This window comes from Brassica napus, chromosome A8 (assembly GCF_020379485.1).
Source record: "Brassica napus cultivar Da-Ae chromosome A8, Da-Ae, whole genome shotgun sequence".
In the NCBI taxonomy this organism is placed as follows: Eukaryota; Viridiplantae; Streptophyta; class Magnoliopsida; order Brassicales; family Brassicaceae; genus Brassica; species Brassica napus.
In genome coordinates this window covers 2,803,029-2,823,545 of record NC_063441.1, presented here as the reverse complement: position 1 = coordinate 2,823,545, position 20,517 = coordinate 2,803,029, and the positions used below count along the sequence as shown (strand labels likewise).

General features: G+C 34.5%; 1 protein-coding gene across 1 annotated transcript; it reads left to right on the top strand.

Moving 5' to 3' along the window:
• Positions 1-12,611: 12,611 nt before the first annotated feature.
• LOC106434811 (putative two-component response regulator ARR19) lies at positions 12,612-15,905 on the top strand. Its single transcript, XM_013875665.3, has 5 exons — positions 12,612-14,105; positions 14,209-14,361; positions 14,462-14,956; positions 15,046-15,131; positions 15,225-15,905. Exons 1-5 carry the CDS (start codon positions 13,928-13,930, stop codon positions 15,660-15,662), a joined length of 1,350 nt encoding a protein of 449 aa, XP_013731119.2. The 5' UTR covers positions 12,612-13,927; the 3' UTR covers positions 15,663-15,905.
• Positions 15,906-20,517: the final 4,612 nt, after the last annotated feature.

The following is a 20,517-nucleotide window of genomic DNA, read 5'->3' as shown; positions in this document are numbered from 1 at the left end:
TATCTTGAATGGACAGTGTTACGACGTCGTTTCAAGTATACGATTATGAGAAGAAGATTAAAAGGAATCCGAACCGAGAGCGTTTCAGAAAACAGAACGGAACCTAAACCGGAAAGTTGATTTGGTTAGGAAAGTTCGGATACAATTATCAGGACCCACAAAGTGATATATGTAGGTTAAAGAGGGTCAAGTAGGGGTGGGCACTTTACCCGATATCCGAAATGGCACCCGAACCCGATCCGAAAAATCCGAACCGAAATCCGAATCGAAGTAGCAAAATATCCGAACGGGTATTGAATTAGGAGAGATTGGATATCCGACCCCGAACGAGTAATATCCGAACCCGAATGGATATCCGAAAATAACCGAACATATATATAATTAACCTTATATTTCTAGTTTACATCTCTCATTTTATATAAATTATTTATATTGATACCACACATATTTTAAGTTCATATGAAATACATATAATTACAGAGAAAATGATTTGCTACTCACTTTAAATACATGTCAAATTTTTTATTTCAAGAATTAACAAAAAGTTACATCCAAAATTTAAAAACAATAACCAAATTAATGTATTTTTAGTTTCAAAATGTTATGTCCAAATCTATTAACCATTCAATCTATTAAAAATAAAATATTAGTTAAGTAAAAGTTATATTTTTAAATACAAAAAACTTGAGAAATGAAAATTTAATTTTGTTTTTTTCAAAATCTAAATATCCGAACCCGATCCGAAATAACCGAACCCGAACTAAAAATATCCGAATCCGATCCGAAGTACAGAAATACCCGAACGGGTTCTACACCTCTATACCGAAATACCCGAAAGTCCGAAATACCCGATCCGAACCCGAACGGATACCCGAATGCCCACCCCTAGGGTCAAGTATCATTTATCTTTGTGTTTGAACTTTCTAATGTGGTATAGTTATTGTTAGAGAGAAAACCAAGCATTCAGATTTTTGGAGAGAAAGGACGTGGTTACCAAACTTTTAAATATTGATTACAGATGGCAAAATCTCGTCGAAGTTTTCTCTCTCAGTCCTTTTTGTTGTGGACTAACTCGCCTAAGATGAGTTTACAAAAAAAAAAAAAAAAAAAACTCACCTAAGATCCGTTGCTGGTCGAGCCATAAGCTCTCAATCGAGCCACCACTTCAAATTAGTAGTATAATCTGTCAAATTTTAGTAGTATAATCTGTCAAATTTCCAAGATATCAAACAAAGTCTTATTCGAAGTTTAGACCAGTAGTATCTAATAATAATAAGACGTTCGGCTCTGATAACTACGACGCCTTTTGAAAAAAAATTCAAAACTAAATTCATGCGGGCAGCTTTTTAGGTTCAAAGTGGACAATATCGTACTCATCGGACAATAAAGAGTTAGACATGGGCTCAAAAAGTTCCAACATTCCTTGTGTGTGTTTTAGTGCCAGAAATAGAGATGAAAAAAAAACGAATCCAAAAATTAAGACACCCTCAAACAAATAAATCTGAACCGAACTAAATCTAATATAAGAATCCGAATGAATCTTGTTCTACGGTATTTTTGATTTTGAGTTTTAATAGATACTAGGATAAGACCTGCGCTTTGCGCAGGATGGGTTTATATAAAAATTATTATACTAAAAAATAAAATTTATATAATTTGTTTAATATTTATATATTTAATGAATTAATATTTATATATTATACTAAAAATAGAATTCTCTAAAAGATATTATACTAAAAAATAAAATTTATATATTTAATGAATTAATATTTTAGTCCATATACAATATTCTGGTAATTATATAATTTGTTTAGCGAATGGTTGGCCTAGTTTGTTTTATATAAGTTTTAGGCTAAAATCGAACTTATATATGATGGCTTGTTGCGAAAAAAAAATTAAAGAAGTTAAGATTTATATATGTTCAATTTTTTTTGTTAGAACGAAAATCCAAATCATTCATTTGATTACAATGATGAAGATGTTTTAATTTTCAAACTCGATTGAAAAAATGGATTAGGCCATGTAACAATAGAAATCCACGTATTCTAATGTTATAGTTAACATTGTAGAATATATATATTTGAAATGGATAGTTGCTAGCATAATAGTCACTTGATAGTTGCTAGCATTGTTTTGGGAAAAAGAGAATACGGACATTCGTTATGGATTAGAGAGTAATATAAAGAATTATGCTAGATTTTATACCATGATTTAGGAAATTAAAAATTAATTATAATTATGAGAAGTTCACGTTGAGGCGTCTATCTTATATTTCTTCAACAATTCTATTTTCCTTTGTATCGCTTTATTATTGTTTTATCAGTGACTTTTGAATTCATTATCATTTTTTATTTTGTTTTGACGCGAGATTTAGAAAATATTCAAGATCTTACATTTATTAAAGAGATAGATACTTACCAAAACTTGTGGGTATGTGCAGTATTTAGAAAAACATAGAGAAACTTAAAGAAAATAGTATGTAATTAACTTTTAATTTCCTAAATCATGGTATAAAATCTAGCATATTTCTTTATAATACATACCAATGACAAATTGTCATTTATGTCTAAGTAATTTAGAATAAATATGCATATTTGATTTTTAAGAAAGTTTCACTTAAGAAAGATTTATATAAATTTACCAATTTGCATTTTAAGAAAGTCACAAATGCCAATGATTTATATTAATGTAGTAATATATCATAGCCCTACATATATTTTATTTCCTTTCACGTCCCACATTTATTTGAAAACTATAGTTATTCCATACAATTTTAATATTATAAAATCTGTAATTAAAGTAAAAAAAAAAACAAAAATCAAAACTGGAAGTGGGTAAAAACCAAACTTTATATATTTTTTTTTTCAATAAGTCAAACTCAAATGGAGTAAATACAATTATGTTTCAGTATTTTACCTAAACGTGATTTTTTTTGGCTTATTTTAGGTAATTTTTAAAATATAAACAAAAAAAACTAATGTGCATTACTGACCAACACATGTGATGATAGCAATTATCAACCGACTGATGAAAGACGAACCCAAGCCCAAAACCAAACCAAATCTTTTCCAACTTGAACCGGAAAACTGTCTAATCATTTTTCAAAACTGATGAAACAAAAAAAAACAAAAACCAAAAAGGCGATTTCCACCTAAAATGATCTGATAATAGCAACATCTAACATTAATGAACATGAATTCAAACACATGCAGACATGCTAAAGTAGTTTGGACTTATAGGTTCAGAACCAATTGTGATCAGAGAAAAACTCAGATTGATTGGAAAAAGAACCAGTTAGTTACCCGGTATAAAACCAGTTTTTATTGTCGCCATGATGTTTTTATTTCCGAAATGTATCCTTGACAAACTTTTTGATCATTACTTTTATACTCTGTTTTTTGAGTTGCTCTCTGTTTTGGTACTTCACACGTTGTTTGCTTTGTTGCATTATAATGGAATTATTCCATGGCATACAATGAGACAAAGCCCTTTGACAAACCTACAGCCACTCATCTTTCTCGGTCAAAATAATACTTGGCAAAGAAATGATTACTTAAACCCTCATAGAAATCTTCAGAAAACAATCGAACGTTTCAGAACAAACGATTCTCGGTTACACGAAACTGTAAGCTTAGAATCTACAGAAAGCTTCAGAAAACAATCGAACATTTCTGAAAGCTTCAGAATTGAAAGAACGATTTTGCAAGAAAACAATCGAACGTTGGGATTCTTTTTCTCGTATTTCTGTGGCTTAGTTGCTCGATTGAAATATGATGGTCTCGTAAAGGTGATAAAAAATCATTTATATAGGCTTGTATATTAGGTTAACTTTATCGATGATTACCATTGAATCTAATATTTGCACTTATTATTATTATTAGATATAAAAGAGACGACCATTATTCATATGCTCCTTTCGTACGCTTATAATACCTTGCTTTAATTAATCTCATATAGTTTGTAGTTAATGTATCTAGCGAAAAAATGAAAATAGAATTTGGACCTACCAGTTTTCCAATTGAATATAATGCTGCCACATAGGATTAATTGAGTACTTAATTGATTGACACCTAAGCGGAGACTTTTTTTAAATATTACAAACTTGAGGTTACATCTTTTTAAATGTTTCTCAATTAATATATAGGGGATTCAAAACTCCCTCAAATTTTAAAATCCAAAAAGATCTAAAAAAAAGATTCAAACTCAATTCCGAATAGGTATCCCAAATACTAAAGATTTCAACAAATTCTTAATAAATTTTTATAACATAAATAATTAACTCAAAAATTTAGTTGGGCAATTCTCTCAAGTGCCCATTTTAAAGTTTGTCACCAAAAGAACCCCATAGAAGAAGATGACCAAAAGAAATTTCATTAAAGAAGCAAAAGACCATTCTACCTCTTGATTTATAGATATATAAATATAAATAATGATAAAAAAAATTAAAAAAAATATTTTTATAGTTTAAAATTATAGCTGTCAAAAAAAAAAGTTTAAAATTATATGTTTTCAAATTCGAACTTTTTATAAAAAATAATTTAAAAAAATAAATTTCTCTTTGAAAATCAAAAATGTTTTTTGAAACTATTTTTAAAATTATTGTTTTGAAATTTTTAATATTTAATTTAAAAATAATAAACCCGAATGAAAAATAAATCTGAACCGAACTAAATCTAATATAAGAATCCGAATGGATCTTGTTCTATGGTATTTTGGATTTTGAGTTTTAATCAAACTGGAAACCGAATAGATATTCAAAACTCCCTCAAATTTTAAAACCCAAAAAGATCTAAAAAAAAGATTCAAATTCAATTCCGAATAGGTATCCCAAATACTAAAGATTTCAACAAATTCTTAATAAATTTTTATAACATGAATAATTAACTCAAAAATTTAGTTGGGCAATTCTCTCAAGTGCCCATTTTAAAGTTTGTCACCAAAAGAACCCCATAGAAGAAGATGACCAAAAGAAATTTCATTAAAGAGGCAAAAGACCATTCTACCTCTTGATTTATAGATATATAAATATAAATAATGATAAAAACATTTTAAAAAATATTTTTATAGTTTAAAATTATATGTTTTCAAATTCGAACTTTTTATAAAAAAAAAATTAAAAAAAAATAAATTTCTCTTTGAAAATCAAAAATGTTTTTTGAAACTATTTTTAAAATTATTGTTTTGAAATTTTTAATATTTAATTTAAAAATAATAAACCACCCCCCCCCTCCCAAAAAAAAATCTTTAGCTCTAAATCGTAAGTCTAGATTAATTAACCCTAGGGGTATAAGTATATATTTACCCTATAATAAAATTTATTTTGGTCATTTTTTTGTGGGCTATTTTAGTGAAAAGAAGCTAAAAATGACTTTTATATGGAATTTCTCTTTTTTGTTTAATATATATATCTTTGGTATTAGTGTTAGAAATAAAATAATCCAGGAATAATACCACTAGTTAACAGCGGGACACTTGCTTCTTGCCTCTGCTTTTCGGGTTCCAGGTTAAGTGATTCCTCTTACATAAGGATAAATGAAAATCTTTCTTAAACTAAGAGAAAAGCAAATATATATTATCTAAGTAAGGATTTTTTTCCCAAGGATTTCTACTCTGATTTTGGTTAGATCTACTCGGTGACATATTGAAAGATGGGATTTTTGATGGATATTGGTTTGATGGTCGAATTAGGGTTTATGGATGGTTGGGTTGAAGGGATTTGATAGATTGAAACACTAAGGGTTGCGGAAAAGACCTCAGATTCTTCACTCTCTCACTCTGAATTTGAGACACCAGTCAGATTGAGAGCTTGTTGATTGTTTTGGGTTCACACACTTCACAATCAAGTTGTTGAGAAAACAAATGAATCACCAAAGAAGAAAATCGTTTTTGATAAAAAAAAATGATGATTAAGTTTAGATCTGAAAAAAAAAAATTAAAGGAAAGACAAGTCAAATTAGTGCATGAACACCTAGGGAACATAAAAATTCGTGCATGAATACCGAGGAAAAAAAAGAGTGGTTTAGGTGGTGGGTTTCCAAAATGCCCACTTTGAAGCTGTCGAAATCCTTATAGCTCTGAAGTGCTTAAGGTGGCTTTCTAAAGTGCCCACTTTGAAACCGTAGGTAGAAAAGTAGCGAACTGATTTGATACTTCTAAGAGACCGAAAAGTGATTGTAGGCGGTTGAGCTAGTGTTTGCTCGGCCCAGTAGCTGATCCTCAGTATCTATGTTCTGAATAATGCACGTCATCTCCTGAATAAGCTTCTTGGACTTGGATCTTCTAATAGGCCCAACAGAGATTGCAAATGGATTCTTCTTCTGGTTATCTTTACTTTGAGCCGAGAGAAACACATCTTTAGTTTGGTTCTGGTCAATATCATCTTCTTCATAATCACTTGACAGTTGCATCCATTCAGGCTCATCAGGCTCCTCTAGGGTTGGTTCATCCTAGATTGCATCATCCCCTCCTCCTTTGAAAGGATTTGTCCTCAAATCCAAGTGATCGGCATGAAAAAGAGCCAAGTCAGATACATTGAAAGATGAACTCACAGTATACTTACCTTGAAGATCAATCTTGTAGGAATTGGTGTTGATTCTTTCAATTACTTTGAAAGGACCATCTCTTCTTTTCATCAGTTTGGATTTTCTTTCATTTGGAAATCTATCTTTCCTGAGGTGTATTCAGACCAAATCTCTCCAGGGTTAAAGATCAGCTCACGCCTCCCTTTGTTGGCATACTTCTCATACTACTTTGTTGTTGCTTCAATGTATTTCTTAACATGTTTATGCAAAGAAACAACAAATTCGGCATTCTGCTTACCATCAAGGTTAGCTCGTTCTTTCAAGGGTAGAGACAACATATCCAAAGAAGTCAAAGGACTAAATGCATAAACAATCTGGAATGAAGAAAACTTAGTAGCCCTATGAACTGAATGGTTGTATGCAAATTGAACATGAGGCAAACAATATTCCCAAGTTTTAAGATTCTTTTTAATGATTGCACGCAAGAGAGTAGACAGAGATTTGTTAACTACTTCAGTCTGTCCATCAGTTTGAGGATGATAAGTAGTAGAAAACAACAATTTGGATCCAAGTTTAGCTCACAATGTTTTCTAGAAATGACTCAAGAACTTAGTATCTCTATCAGTTACAATGTACCTAGGAATTCCATGCAATCTAACCACATCTCTAAAAAACAAATCAGCAATCAAAGAAGCATCATCAGTTTTATGACATGGAATGAAATGAGCCATCTTAGAAAATCTATCAACCACAACAAAGATGGAATCTCTTCCCTTCCTAGTTCTAGGCAATCGAAGAAAAAAATACATTGAGATATCTATCCATGGTTCAGACGGAATAGGCAGAGGCATATACATACCTTTGGTTTGGTTTGTTGCTTTCGCTTGTTTGCAAGTAACACACTGATTACAAAGCTTCTCCACATCTTTTCTCATTCTCGGCCAGTAGAAGTGATGCTGCAAACTCTTCAAAAAATTTTCAATGCCGAAGTGACCCATCAATCCTCCTCTATGTGCTTCTCTAACAAAGAGATCTCTCAAAGAACAGTTAGGAACACACAGTTTTGATTCATAAAACAGAAAGCCATCATTTTTGAAATGTTTTTCTACAGCAACCTCATCACACTTATGATAAACTTCTTTGAAATCATGATCAGTTGCATAGTAGGACTTAATATGTTCAAAACCGAGGAGTTGAGTTTCCAAAGTAGAGAGAAGAGTGTACCTCTGAGAAAGGGCATCAGCAACCACGTTCTCCTTATCTTGTTTGTATTGAATGACATAAGGAAATGTTTCCAGAAACTCCACCCACCCATTTGACATGTCTTTTGTTAAGCTTTTGTTGACCCTTCAAATGTTTTAAGGACTCATGATCAGTGTGAATGACAAACTCCTTTGGCCAGAGATAGTGTTGCCAAGTCTGGAGTGCTCGGATCAAGACATAGAGTTCTTTGTCATAGGTTGGATAGTTCAGAGTTGCACCTCCAAGTTTTTCACTGAAATAAGCAATGAGTTTCTTCTCTTGCACCATAATTGCTTGAATACCTACACCAGAAGCATCACACTCTATTTCAAAAGTTTTTACAAAATCAGGAAGCATAAGTAGTGGTGCATTAGTCAACTTCCCTTTCAGCAGATTGAAAGTCTCTTCTTGGTTGGACCCCAAGTGAATCCCACAGTTTTTTTTATCACTTTAGTGAGAGGTGCATCAGTGGTTCTAAAGTCCTTCACAAACCTCCTATAGAATCCAGCTAAACTATGAAAGCTTCTTACATCTCCCACGGTTTTAGGAGTTGGCCAATCCCTTATGGCTTTCACATTCTCTTCATCCACATGTATACCCTGAGAAGTCACAACAAAACCTAAAAAGACAAAGTTATTTATTCCAAAAGAGCACTTTTTAAAGTTAGCAAACAATACTTCTTTTCTCAAGACATCTAAAACCTTTCCCAGGGATTTCCACTCTGATTTTGGTTGGATCTACTCGGTGACAGATTGAAAGATGGGGTTTTCGATGGATACTGGTTTGATGGTCGAATTAGGGTTTATGGATGGTTGGGTTGAAGGAATTTGATAGATTGAAACACTTAGGGTTGCGGAAAAGACATCAGATTCTTCACTTTTTCACTCTGGATTTGACACTTAGGTGTACCTAGGAATTTGACAATGTACCTAGGAATTTGACACTCTGGATTCTATGTTCTGAATAATGCACGTCATCTCCTGAATAAGCTTCTTGGACTTGGATCTTCTAATAGGCCCAACAGAGATTGCAAATGGATCCTTCTTCTGGTTATCTTCACTTTGAGCCGAGAGAAACACATCTTTAGTTTGGTTCTGGTCAATATCATCTTCTTCATAATCACTTGACAGTTGCATCCATTCAGGCTCATCAGGCTCCTCTAGGGTTGGTTCATCCTAGATTGCATCATCCCCTCCTCCTTTGAAAGGATTTGTCCTCAAATCCAAGTGATCGGCATGAAAAAGAGCCAAGTCAGATACATTGAAAGATGAACTCACAGTATACTTACCTTGAAGATCAATCTTGTAGGAATTGGTGTTGATTCTTTCAATTACTTTGAAAGGACCATCTCTTCTTTTCATCAGTTTGGATTTTCTTTCATTTGGAAATCTATCTTTCCTGAGGTGTATTCAGACCAAATCTCTCCAGGGTTAAAGATCAGCTCACGCCTCCCTTTGTTGGCATACTTCTCATACTACTTTGTTGTTGCTTCAATGTATTTCTTAACATGTTTATGCAAAGAAACAACAAATTCGGCATTCTGCTTACCATCAAGGTTAGCTCGTTCTTTCAAGGGTAGAGACAACATATCCAAAGAAGTCAAAGGACTAAATGCATAAACAATCTAGAATGAAGAAAACTTAGTAGCCCTATGAACTGAATGGTTGTATGCAAATTGAACATGAGGCAAACAATATTCCCAAGTGTTAAGATTCTTTTTAATGATTGCACGCAAGAGAGTAGACAGAGATTTGTTAACTACTTCAGTCTGTCCATCAGTTTGAGGATGATAAGTAGTAGAAAACAACAATTTGGATCCAAGTTTAGCTCACAATGTTTTCTAGAAATGACTCAAGAACTTAGTATCTCTATCAGTCACAATGTACCTAGGAATTCCATGCAATCTAACCACATCTCTAAAAAACAAATCAGCAATCAAAGAAGCATCATCAGTTTTATGACATGGAATGAAATGAGCCATCTTAGAAAATCTATCAACCACAACAAAGATGGAATCTCTTCCCTTCCTAGTTCTAGGCAATCGAAGAAAAAAATACATTGAGATATCTATCCATGGTTCAGACGGAATAGGCAGAGGCATATACATACCTTTGGTTTGGTTTGTTGCTTTCGCTTGTTTGCAAGTAACACACTGATTACAAAGCTTCTCCACATCTTTTCTCATTCTCGGCCAGTAGAAGTGATGCTGCAAACTCTTCAAAAAATTTTCAATGCCGAAGTGACCCATCAATCCTCCTCTATGTGCTTCTCTAACAAAGAGATCTCTCAAAGAACAGTTAGGAACACACAGTTTTGATTCATAAAACAGAAAGCCATCATTTTTGAAATGTTTTTCTACAGCAACCTCATCACACTTATGATAAACTTCTTTGAAATCATGATCAGTTGCATAGTAGGACTTAATATGTTCAAAACCGAGGAGTTGAGTTTCCAAAGTAGAGAGAAGAGTGTACCTCTGAGAAAGGGCATCAGCAACCACGTTCTCCTTATCTTGTTTGTATTGAATGACATAAGGAAATGTTTCCAGAAACTGCACCCACCCATTTGACATGTCTTTTGTTAAGCTTTTGTTGACCCTTCAAATGTTTTAAGGACTCATGATCAGTGTGAATGACAAACTCCTTTGGCCAGAGATAGTGTTGCCAAGTCTGGAGTGCTCGGATCAAGACATAGAGTTCTTTGTCATAGGTTGGATAGTTCAGAGTTGCACCTCCAAGTTTTTCACTGAAATAAGCAATGAGTTTCTTCTCTTGCACCATAATTGCTTGAATACCTACACCAGAAGCATCACACTCTATTTCAAAAGTTTTTACAAAATCAGGAAGCATAAGTAGTGGTGCATTAGTCAACTTCCCTTTCAGCAGATTGAAAGTCTCTTCTTGGTTGGACCCCAAGTGAATCCCACAGTTTTTTTTATCACTTCAGTGAGAGGTGCATCAGTGGTTCTAAAGTCCTTCACAAACCTCCTATAGAATCCAGCTAAACTATGAAAGCTTCTTACATCTCCCACGGTTTTAGGAGTTGGCCAATCCCTTATGGCTTTCACATTCTCTTCATCCACATGTATACCCTGAGAAGTCACAACAAAACCTAAAAAGACAAAGTTATTTATTCCAAAAGAGCACTTTTTAAAGTTAGCAAACAATACTTCTTTTCTCAAGACATCTAAAACCTTTCCCAGGGATTTCTACTCTGATTTTGGTTGGATCTACTCGGTGACAGATTGAAAGATGGGGTTTTCGATGGATACTGGTTTGATGGTCGAATTAGGGTTTATGGATGGTTGGGTTGAAGGAATTTGATAGATTGAAACACTTAGGGTTGCGGAAAAGACATCAGATTCTTCACTTTTTCACATTTCTTCACACACCTCACAATCAAGTTGTTGAGAGAACAAATGAATCACCAAAGAAGAAAATATTTTTTGATAAAAATGATGATTAAGTTCAGATCTGAAACAAAACAAAGTTTAAAAGGAAAGACAAGTCAACTTCGTGCATGAGCACCTAGGGAACATAAAAAGTCGTGCATGAGTATTGAGGGAAAAGAAAAGAGTGGTTTAGGTGGTGGGTTTCCAAAGTGCCCACTTTGAAGCTGCCAAAATCCTTATAGCTCCGAAGTGCTCAAGGCATCTTTCTAAAGTGCCCACTTTAAAACCGTAAGTAGAAAAGTAGCAAATTGATTTGATACTTCTAAGAGACCGAAAAGTGATTGTAGGCAGTTGAGCTAGTGTTTGCTCGGCCAGTAGCTGATCCTCAATATTTATGTTCTGAATAATGCACACCATCTTCTGAATACGCTTCTTGGACTTGGATCTTGTAATAGGTCCAACAGAGATTGCAAATGGATCCTTCTTCTGGTTATCTTCAGTTTGAGCCGAGAGAGACACATCTTTAGTTTAGTTCTGGTCTATATCATCTTCTTCATAATCACTTGACAGTTGCATCCATTCAGGCTCATCATCAGGTTTATCTAGGGTTGGTTCATCCTGGATTGCATCACTAAGGTTATATGAATATTTCACAATCCTAAGAGAAAGACCACTTATACTATAAATATGAGGTTTGTAATAGTAAAGAAAATTGGCCAATTCATCCAACTCAAAAGTTCATCAATTTGACAACTGCCAAGGCAACAAAATATACCCAAAAGATCATCTTCAGCGACATGGTCATAATAGGCTGATCTTCGTGATTACTATAAACCAGAAAAAGGTATCTACTCTTTATAGCACGCCCACAAGTCTACTTATTGGCTCAGACCACGACCTCCTTCACACATGCAGGAAGACTCCATGTTCATGAAACATACTAGTCTATCAGCTCCAAGTCGGTTCATGTCTAAATTATTAGAACCGTAAGCTATTCCATTTTTTTTATATAGTTTGGTTTGGGTATATTTAGTACCCAGAGTACCCAAAATGTAACAAAAATCCACACTACAAAAAAGTCTACATTGATAGCAGATTGTTATAACACATTTTACTGAACTGCTAGCGTAGATGATTTAGAAAATTTTAAACTATATCTAAACTCCAAACCCTATTCCCCAAACCCCAAATATAATTCAAACCATATGTATTGTACCATAAATTATAAATCTACGCAGTAAAACTAATATTTTCCAACTTAAACACCAAATCTTAACACATAAGTTACAAATCTAATTTTTCAAATTTTATTCTCAATTTTCACTCTAAATCCCAAACCCCATAATCCAAACCTTATATTATAACACTAAATTTAGTTAATTATAAACTCCAAAACATAAATTTTATATTCGAAAAACTAATCCCTAACACTATATTTTAAAGTTTTATATGTTTTTAATCTGATTTATTTTGTCTTGGTAAAGAAGATGGTCATGAGCAAGAGGAGGTGGTCGTGAGCAGAGCTGGTGATCGTGAGCAGAGGAGACGTCTCCTCCCATCGTCACAGGTCTCGAGCTTGCCCCTGTCATCACCGGTCTCAAACTCGTCCCGGTCGTCCATCGATGGTGCCGGAGATAGAGACAAAATAGAGGAAGACATCAAGAAGAAAGCGGCAAAGGAGGAGGGAGGCGGCAGCAGAGATATTAGGTTTAGAGTTAATTAGGGTTTGTTTATTGAGGTTTAGATTTTGGTTAATTAGTTATTGATTTAATGTTCTGGTTTACTTAGTTTTTTTTTAATTCTGGTTTAATTTTAATTGTAAATTTATTTTAATTCAATTTACAAAAAAAAATTATTTCAATTAATAAATTTAATTCAATTTTAATTTTAAATTTGGAGTAATTTTAATTTTAAATTTGGAGTAATTTTATCTTATATTTTAATTCAATTGTATGTTACATATACATTAATATATGATTTTTATTGTAGAAAGACCTATCATAGCATGGAATATGAATCGTAGTTAAGCTAATAACATCATTCAAGTATTGCTATCGTATCAGTACATATAGTAGGGTCCAAAAAACTGTTATCGTATATGGGGTACCTAAGATGGCATATACTCGGGTAAGACCTAGATTCGAACCGAGATCGCATATACAATACAGACCCGGACCCAAAGCAAACCCTTATATTCATCGATTTTGGTTTGGATTTTCAGGTTCGGGTAAAAATGTCGGTATAATTAGAAGTCCAGTTTGGAATGAAACTCTGTTACGGTAATAAAAAATTCCTTACTAAAAATTCATATAAAACATCCCCTTGAATTTGTGGTCATATTGAAACAGTCATATTCATACATATCTATAGTATATATTTTTAGAAAGAAAAAACATAGTCAGAAAGTCAAATGTGCAAAGAGAGGAAAGTCAAATAGTATGTTTTTTTTTGGGATCTTTTTCATAAAATTCAATAAAAATGGAAAAGTTTGCTTGACAGCTTGTACTATTTCTTTGTAGTTACTCAATTTTCTTTCATTGTATTCTACCATAAATCTTACATTCCATTTTTATTACATAATACTATGTACATAAAGTAACAACCAATTTTAATAGATTTCTTTTTGACACATGTCAAAATTTCATGATGACAAAATCCAATTTTTGTAATATAAAAAGCTTCATTCTTCCTTGTAATAAGACACATACATCTTCTAGCTAGCATACATACATCCCTGGCTTTCATCTAAACGTCTACAAAAGTAAATTTTCTAATGTCTATAGCACATATAACCGAGGCTGGAGATAAAGCTCTCTTTCTGCAGCAAGAAACTTCTGAAATCAACTCTCCTCTTAATGAATTTCCGCCGAGTACTAATGTTCTTGTTGTCGACGCCAATCTCAGCACTTTACTTGATATGAAAGAAATCATGGAACGCTGCGCCTATCATGGTAACTCTCTTCTTACATATGTATGTATAAATTTAGCGATTTAATAAAGAGTTGTTAAAGTAAGGGTTTAGGGTTTATACTTATGTGTTTTGTCGTTATCCAGTGACGGCTTATGCGGACTCGGAAGAAGCTATTGCGTTTCTGACAAAGTGTAAACATGAGATTAATATTGTGATTTGGGATTATCATATGCCTGGAATTAATGGACTCCAAGCTCTCGCAATCATTGGTTCAAAGATGGATCTTCCTGTAGTAAGTACGTATATCGCACATTAGAGTTTTATTTTCCGAACTATTATAAACAAAATTCTCTTTAATTCGATAGAAATATAATAATTTATTTAATCTTTGTGTAGTTATGTCTGGTGACGATCAAACAGAATCGGTGATGAACGCAATGGTACATGGTGCATGTCACTATGTTATGAAACCCGTTAGAAAAGAGATCATAGCCACCATATGGCAACACATTGTACGCAAGAGGATGATGTCTAAACCAGGTTTAGTTCCACCTGTTGTGGTTCATGGTGACTGTTCCAAGCAAGAGAAAGATGATTCCGTGACCGTAGACCAAGATGATAGTGAGGAGAGCATCGATAAGATAGAAGAGAAAGCAACACAGAAACAGACAATGATATGTATAGAAGAAACTCAACCAATGCAATCACATTTGGTTAAGAGTAACGGTTCAGACCAAGACGACGACGATTCCAGGAGCGTAAGAAATTACAACTATGAACAAAGCATCGACAAGAAAAAAGAGAGATATTTGAAGAGACCGCGGATTTCGTGGACTGGAGATCTTCAACAGAAATTTCTCGAAGCCATCGATATAGTTGGTGGGCCTAAAAGTAATCTAACTATTCTAAAATCTCTAGTCATTCAATTTCTTTATTATTTCTCTTCTATTTACTATTCTTTTTTTTTAATGCAAAAGCAGAAGCTAGTCCAAAGGTACTTCTCAAATGCTTGCATGACATGAATATCGAAGGACTCACTAGAAACAATGTGTCCAGTCATCTTCAGGTTCAAAGAAAAACTATTATATATTGTGACAATTAAACTAGGATTCTGCATATATGAATACGCAAGTTCTACATCAATTGTGTTCTCGTGCAGAAATATCGTCTAAGTCTTGAGGAGAACAAAATTCCTCAACAGTTTCCAGAGACTGGTTGGTCTAGTTTGAGTAGACCTTCACCTTTCTTAGGTATGAACAATGGTTTCATAGCACCAACGTCCCTTAGGAATTGGCCAGCTGTTTACCCGGTCCAGGACAATCAATATCAAAATGGTTACTTGGCAATAAACAACAACCAGTTCGTGACCAATAATATGCCTGGTTTTCCCTACTCGGAAAATGATCACCATCTCCAGCAGCAGCATCAACAACGACAATATCAGCTTTCTAATCACGTGATGAACTACATGATGAGAAATGAACCTCAACAAGCTTATAATAGCATCGGTTTAACGGATCTCGAACCAAATATTTATCCAAGTCTGCCGTACGATCCAAACGAGTTTCTATTCGATGGCTACAATTTCAGTAACTGATATGAGCTTCTCTTTAAGACGGTCTTTGTAGGAGATTATTTGGTTTCTAGAAAAATTCAAGATTGTGAGGGAATAATCAAGTGACATAAGGGAAAACTAGCATGTCTTGTGCGTTGCAAGAAGTTTAGCTATTATTATATGGACTAATTACAAAGTATCTGTTACTGGTAATATGTATATCAGTAAATCAGGGTATCATATGTATGAAATGCTTTTGTTTAATAAACTTTTGATTTATGAATATTTTTTCTTTTAATAGATTTTATTATATAGTTTATAAATTGAGATGCCTGCAAGTTCTTTTAATTCATAAACCAGAGCACATTATCAAATGTATAATTTCTCGGGCTAATTTAAATTTTGTCAATGGCTTTGCATAGGTAGGCGTTCGGGTATCTATTCGGATTTGGTTCGAATCAATTCGGGTTTCAGAGTTAAACAATTTGGCCCCATTCAGATATTTTTAAATTTCGATTCTGGTTCGGTTCGGATTTGGATAATCCATTTAAATTATATTTAAAATTTTAAAATTTAATATACACTTTAAATTTCTCAAAATCTATAAACAAAATAATATATTACATATAAATTTGGAGAACATATATAAAAATACCTAACTTAACGTATAAATTGGTTTGGTTTGAATTTTTGGATAGATAATCAATAGATATTTCAAGTATTTTTGGTGTTTTAAGTATATTTTAGTTATTTTTAACATTTATTTTTGACTATTTGTATATATTTTCAAGTATTTTGGACAATTTAAAACTATCTTATATATTTTGGATGTTCTTAATATACATTTTCTAAAAATAATTAATATATTTAGATATATAAATCTATTTCAGATATATTCGGATACCCAAAATACTTCGGTTCGGGTCGGTTTGGTTTCGGTTCTCTAGATACCAAAATTTTGAACCGTTCGGATATTTAATCAATTTCAGTTCAGGTTCTATACTACCTTTTTGGATCGGATTCGGTTCGATTTTTTTTTTTTTTTTTTTTGTCATCAACTTTACAGACTCATATTGACTCTGTGAACCAAACTGGGAGATCTTGATCCATGTGAACAACTAAAGACGATACTTTCCTAGCACTGCGAGCTAAGCTATCCGCCTTCTTATTATGCGTTCTTGAGACATAGATGATCTCTGCTCTGGAAAAACTCTCTTTCAGGCTGTTGAAATCTTCCAAATAACTTGCAAATGCTGGCCATTCTTCTGGTTCCGAAACCATCTTCACCAATTGAGAACAATCCGTTGCAAACGTAACCTGAAATTATCGTAAGTTTTTCATACATTCCATTGCCCATAATAGTGCTTCCATCTCTGCATGAAGAGGAGAAAGGGAAGCCCTAATATTCCTTGCACCCATCAAACCCGCAAATCCCTCTAAAGTACTATACCATCCTTGTCCTGAGAAAATATCATTTTCCTTCCAGGAATCATCCGTAAAACACCATCTTCCTGGAATTAAAGGGAGATTCATAGCCTCAACATGTGGACTCCTCTTAGTCTCATCTAGTATTTGTGCCTCAGCCCATAGGTTTGACTCCGTTTCAGCCAATTTAAGGGTATCCAACGGGTCAACATCCAGGTTACTAAAGACTTTATTATTTCTTCCCTTCCATATGTACCATAATATCCATGCAAATTGATGATCCTCCATCTGTGGCACAACTCTCCAAAAGAGGTGATCCATGTTCGCAAAGAGAGAGCTTATTGGAAACAAAGTTGGATTTGTTGGAACCTTTGAAAGAGCCCATGTCTGGAGTGCTGGAGGGCACTCAAAAAAAACATGGTTAATCGATTCCTCCTCAGCTCCACATCTTGCACAAATGATATCCCCGGGTATTCCTCTCTTTTGTAGATTCTTCTTAACTGCAATACACCCCGTCACCAGTTGCCATAGAAAATGCTTAATCTTTGGTGGACATCGTATTTTCCAACAATGTGCCTTCAAAATATCCACTGTGGGTCCAAACACTAAGGGTGATTTTTCCTTGTCTGGGTATATCCTTTCTACCTGATATCCAGATTTAACCGTATATTTTCCATTATTTGTGAAATGCCATCCATCTCTGTCTGCCATCTGAGTTCTACTCAGTGGAATACTTTCGATAAATTTCACATCCTGGGGATCCACCAAAGCCCGAATCACCGGCGAATTCCTTTTCCGCAAATGTGGATCAATAAGAGAATCCACTGTAAGGTCTGGGTAAAGATTGTGTTGATTTTTATTGGCTGGTCTCGAGCGAGTGGTTGGGATCCAAGGATCATTCCATACAGATATAGAAGATCCTGTTCCCACCCTTTTGATTAGTCCTTTGCTTACCAGAGATCTAGCAGAAACAATACTCCGCCAACCATATGACGGAGAATATGAACGAATCGGCTCCAGGGGTGATGCATTCCTGAAATACCGACCTTCAAAAACTCGAGAAAATAAAGTATTTGGCTTCTCTATCAGCCTCCATAATTGTTTACCAAGCATCGCTGTGTTGAAATCAGTGATATCTTTAAAACCTAACCCTCCATCTTCCTTACTGACACATACTTTGTCCCATGATTTCCAATGCATTCCTCTTGTATGACCACCAGGACTCCACCAAAATTGTGCTACCGCACTTGTTAACTTTTTTGCAGTAGCCTTGGGTAAACGATAGCAAGACATTACATGATTTGGTAAAGTCATAATCACTGACTTGATTATCACCTCTTTTCCTCATTTCGTGAAGAACTTAAAAGTCCAACCATTGACCCTATTATTTAATCGATCCTGTACAAAGACAAAAACCTGAATTTTAGAACCCCCAAGACTCTCCGGTAAACCCAGATAATTTCCCATTCCTCCCAGATTTTGTATGCCCAGAATATCTCTTAGCTCCTGTCTGGCAGATTCTTCAATGTTGTGTCCAAATTGAATTGATGACTTATCAAAGTTTATTAGTTGACCTGACACTTTCTCGTAATCCTTTAATATCCTTAGAATGGTATGGCACTCTTCCTTTTGAGCTTTACAAAAAAAAGACTGTCATCCGCAAAAAGCAAATGCGATATTGAAGGACATGCCCTGGTTACCTTTATTCCTGTTAATTATTTTTCCCTTTCCGCCTTCTTAATATTCGCTATCAGAGCCTCAGTACACAGAATGAATAAATAGGGAGATAAAGGATCTCCTTGACGTAATCCCCGCTGTGGAATAATGAGTCCCCTAGGTTGGCCATTTAAAAGAACCCGATATTGAACCGATGATATACATTCTACCATAAGTTTAATCCAATGCTCATGGAACCCCATTTTCTGTAATAATGCCTTAATAAATTCCCATTCAACCCGATCGTAACCCTTACTCATGTCCGTTTTGACTGCCATATACTTTCCTTTACACGCCTTATTGGTCCGTAATCCATGAAACATTTCCTGTGCTATAAGGATATTATCAGAGATCAGCCGTCCTGCCACAAATGCCGATTGCGTTTCCGAAACTAGAGAAGGTAGGAATAACTTTAACCGTTGACACAAAACCTTCGAAATAATTTTGTACCCCACATTACATAAGCTGATAGGTCGCAACTCCATCATCCTTGTAGGTCTCTCTGTCTTTGGGATCATACAAATATTAGTAATATTTAACCTTGAATCCATTTCTCCAGACACCAAAAAGTCATTCACCATCTCCACCAAATCTCCCTTAATAATATGCCAAGAATGTTGAAAGAAGAGGCCTGTCATACCATCCGGTCCTGGTGCTTTTTCTGGATGCATCATAAACAGAGCTTCTCTAACTTCGTCCTCTGTCGCTATCCTCAGTAATCGTTGATTCATCTGTGGGGTTATACCAGGTGTTACCTCTGAGAGGAACTCATCAAACTCCGATGGAGCAGTGGTAGTAATTAAATCTTGAAAATATTCAACCGCCACTCTCTCTATTCCATTGTCCTCTGTAATCCAGTTTCCCTCCCCATCATGTAGCCCCACTATCCTATTACGAGCCCTTCGTTGCTTAGTTAAAGCATGGTAGAATTTTGTATTAAGATCTCCAGATGAATACCACATATTTCTACTTTTCTGGTGCCAATACTCTTCCTCATCTTTATATGTCTCTTGCAGTTACCTAGATACCTCCATAATATCCTCCTGAGATCTAGAATCATCTGTTTGTACCTCTTCAAGCGCTTTTTGCAAGTCCGCTATCTTTTCCTTCCCATAAGGAGGATTATTTTTCCTCCATTTGGCTATCTCCCGACGGCAGTTACTAATTTGTTGCACTATACCAGTTCTTGTTCCTTCATTATTATCGGACCAAACCCTTGTAATTGATTCCATAAGACCTTCTTGTCCAACCCATCTCTTATCAAATCTAAACTGCCCTTTCCTCCTAAGAACTTTATCTTCCAAATAAGCCACTTCTGGACGATGATCCGATGCCACCAGGCCTAAATATTCTGTATAAGAACAGAGGAATAGCGTATGCCATTCTTCATTCGCTAATGCACGATCTAACCGACATCTAACCGTGACTGCCCCTTTACCCTTACCCCTTCTGCCTTGCCAGGACAACTTATTTCCTTTGACTGGGAACTCCAGTAAACCACAATTCCTTATCATATTATTAAAAGGAACAAATGAGTTCGCACTTCGCAACGCACCACCTTCTTTTTCATGATTTCCTGTAATCTCGTTTAAATCACCAATAATAAACCAAGGCTCTGATCTCGAAATCCCATATCTAGTTAAACGTTCCCACACTTTTAACTAGAACAAGTGTCATATATACTGTTTTCCCAAGAGCCACTGCTTCCACATCTATCATGCGATTACTTGAATATAACACATTAACCTGATACTCA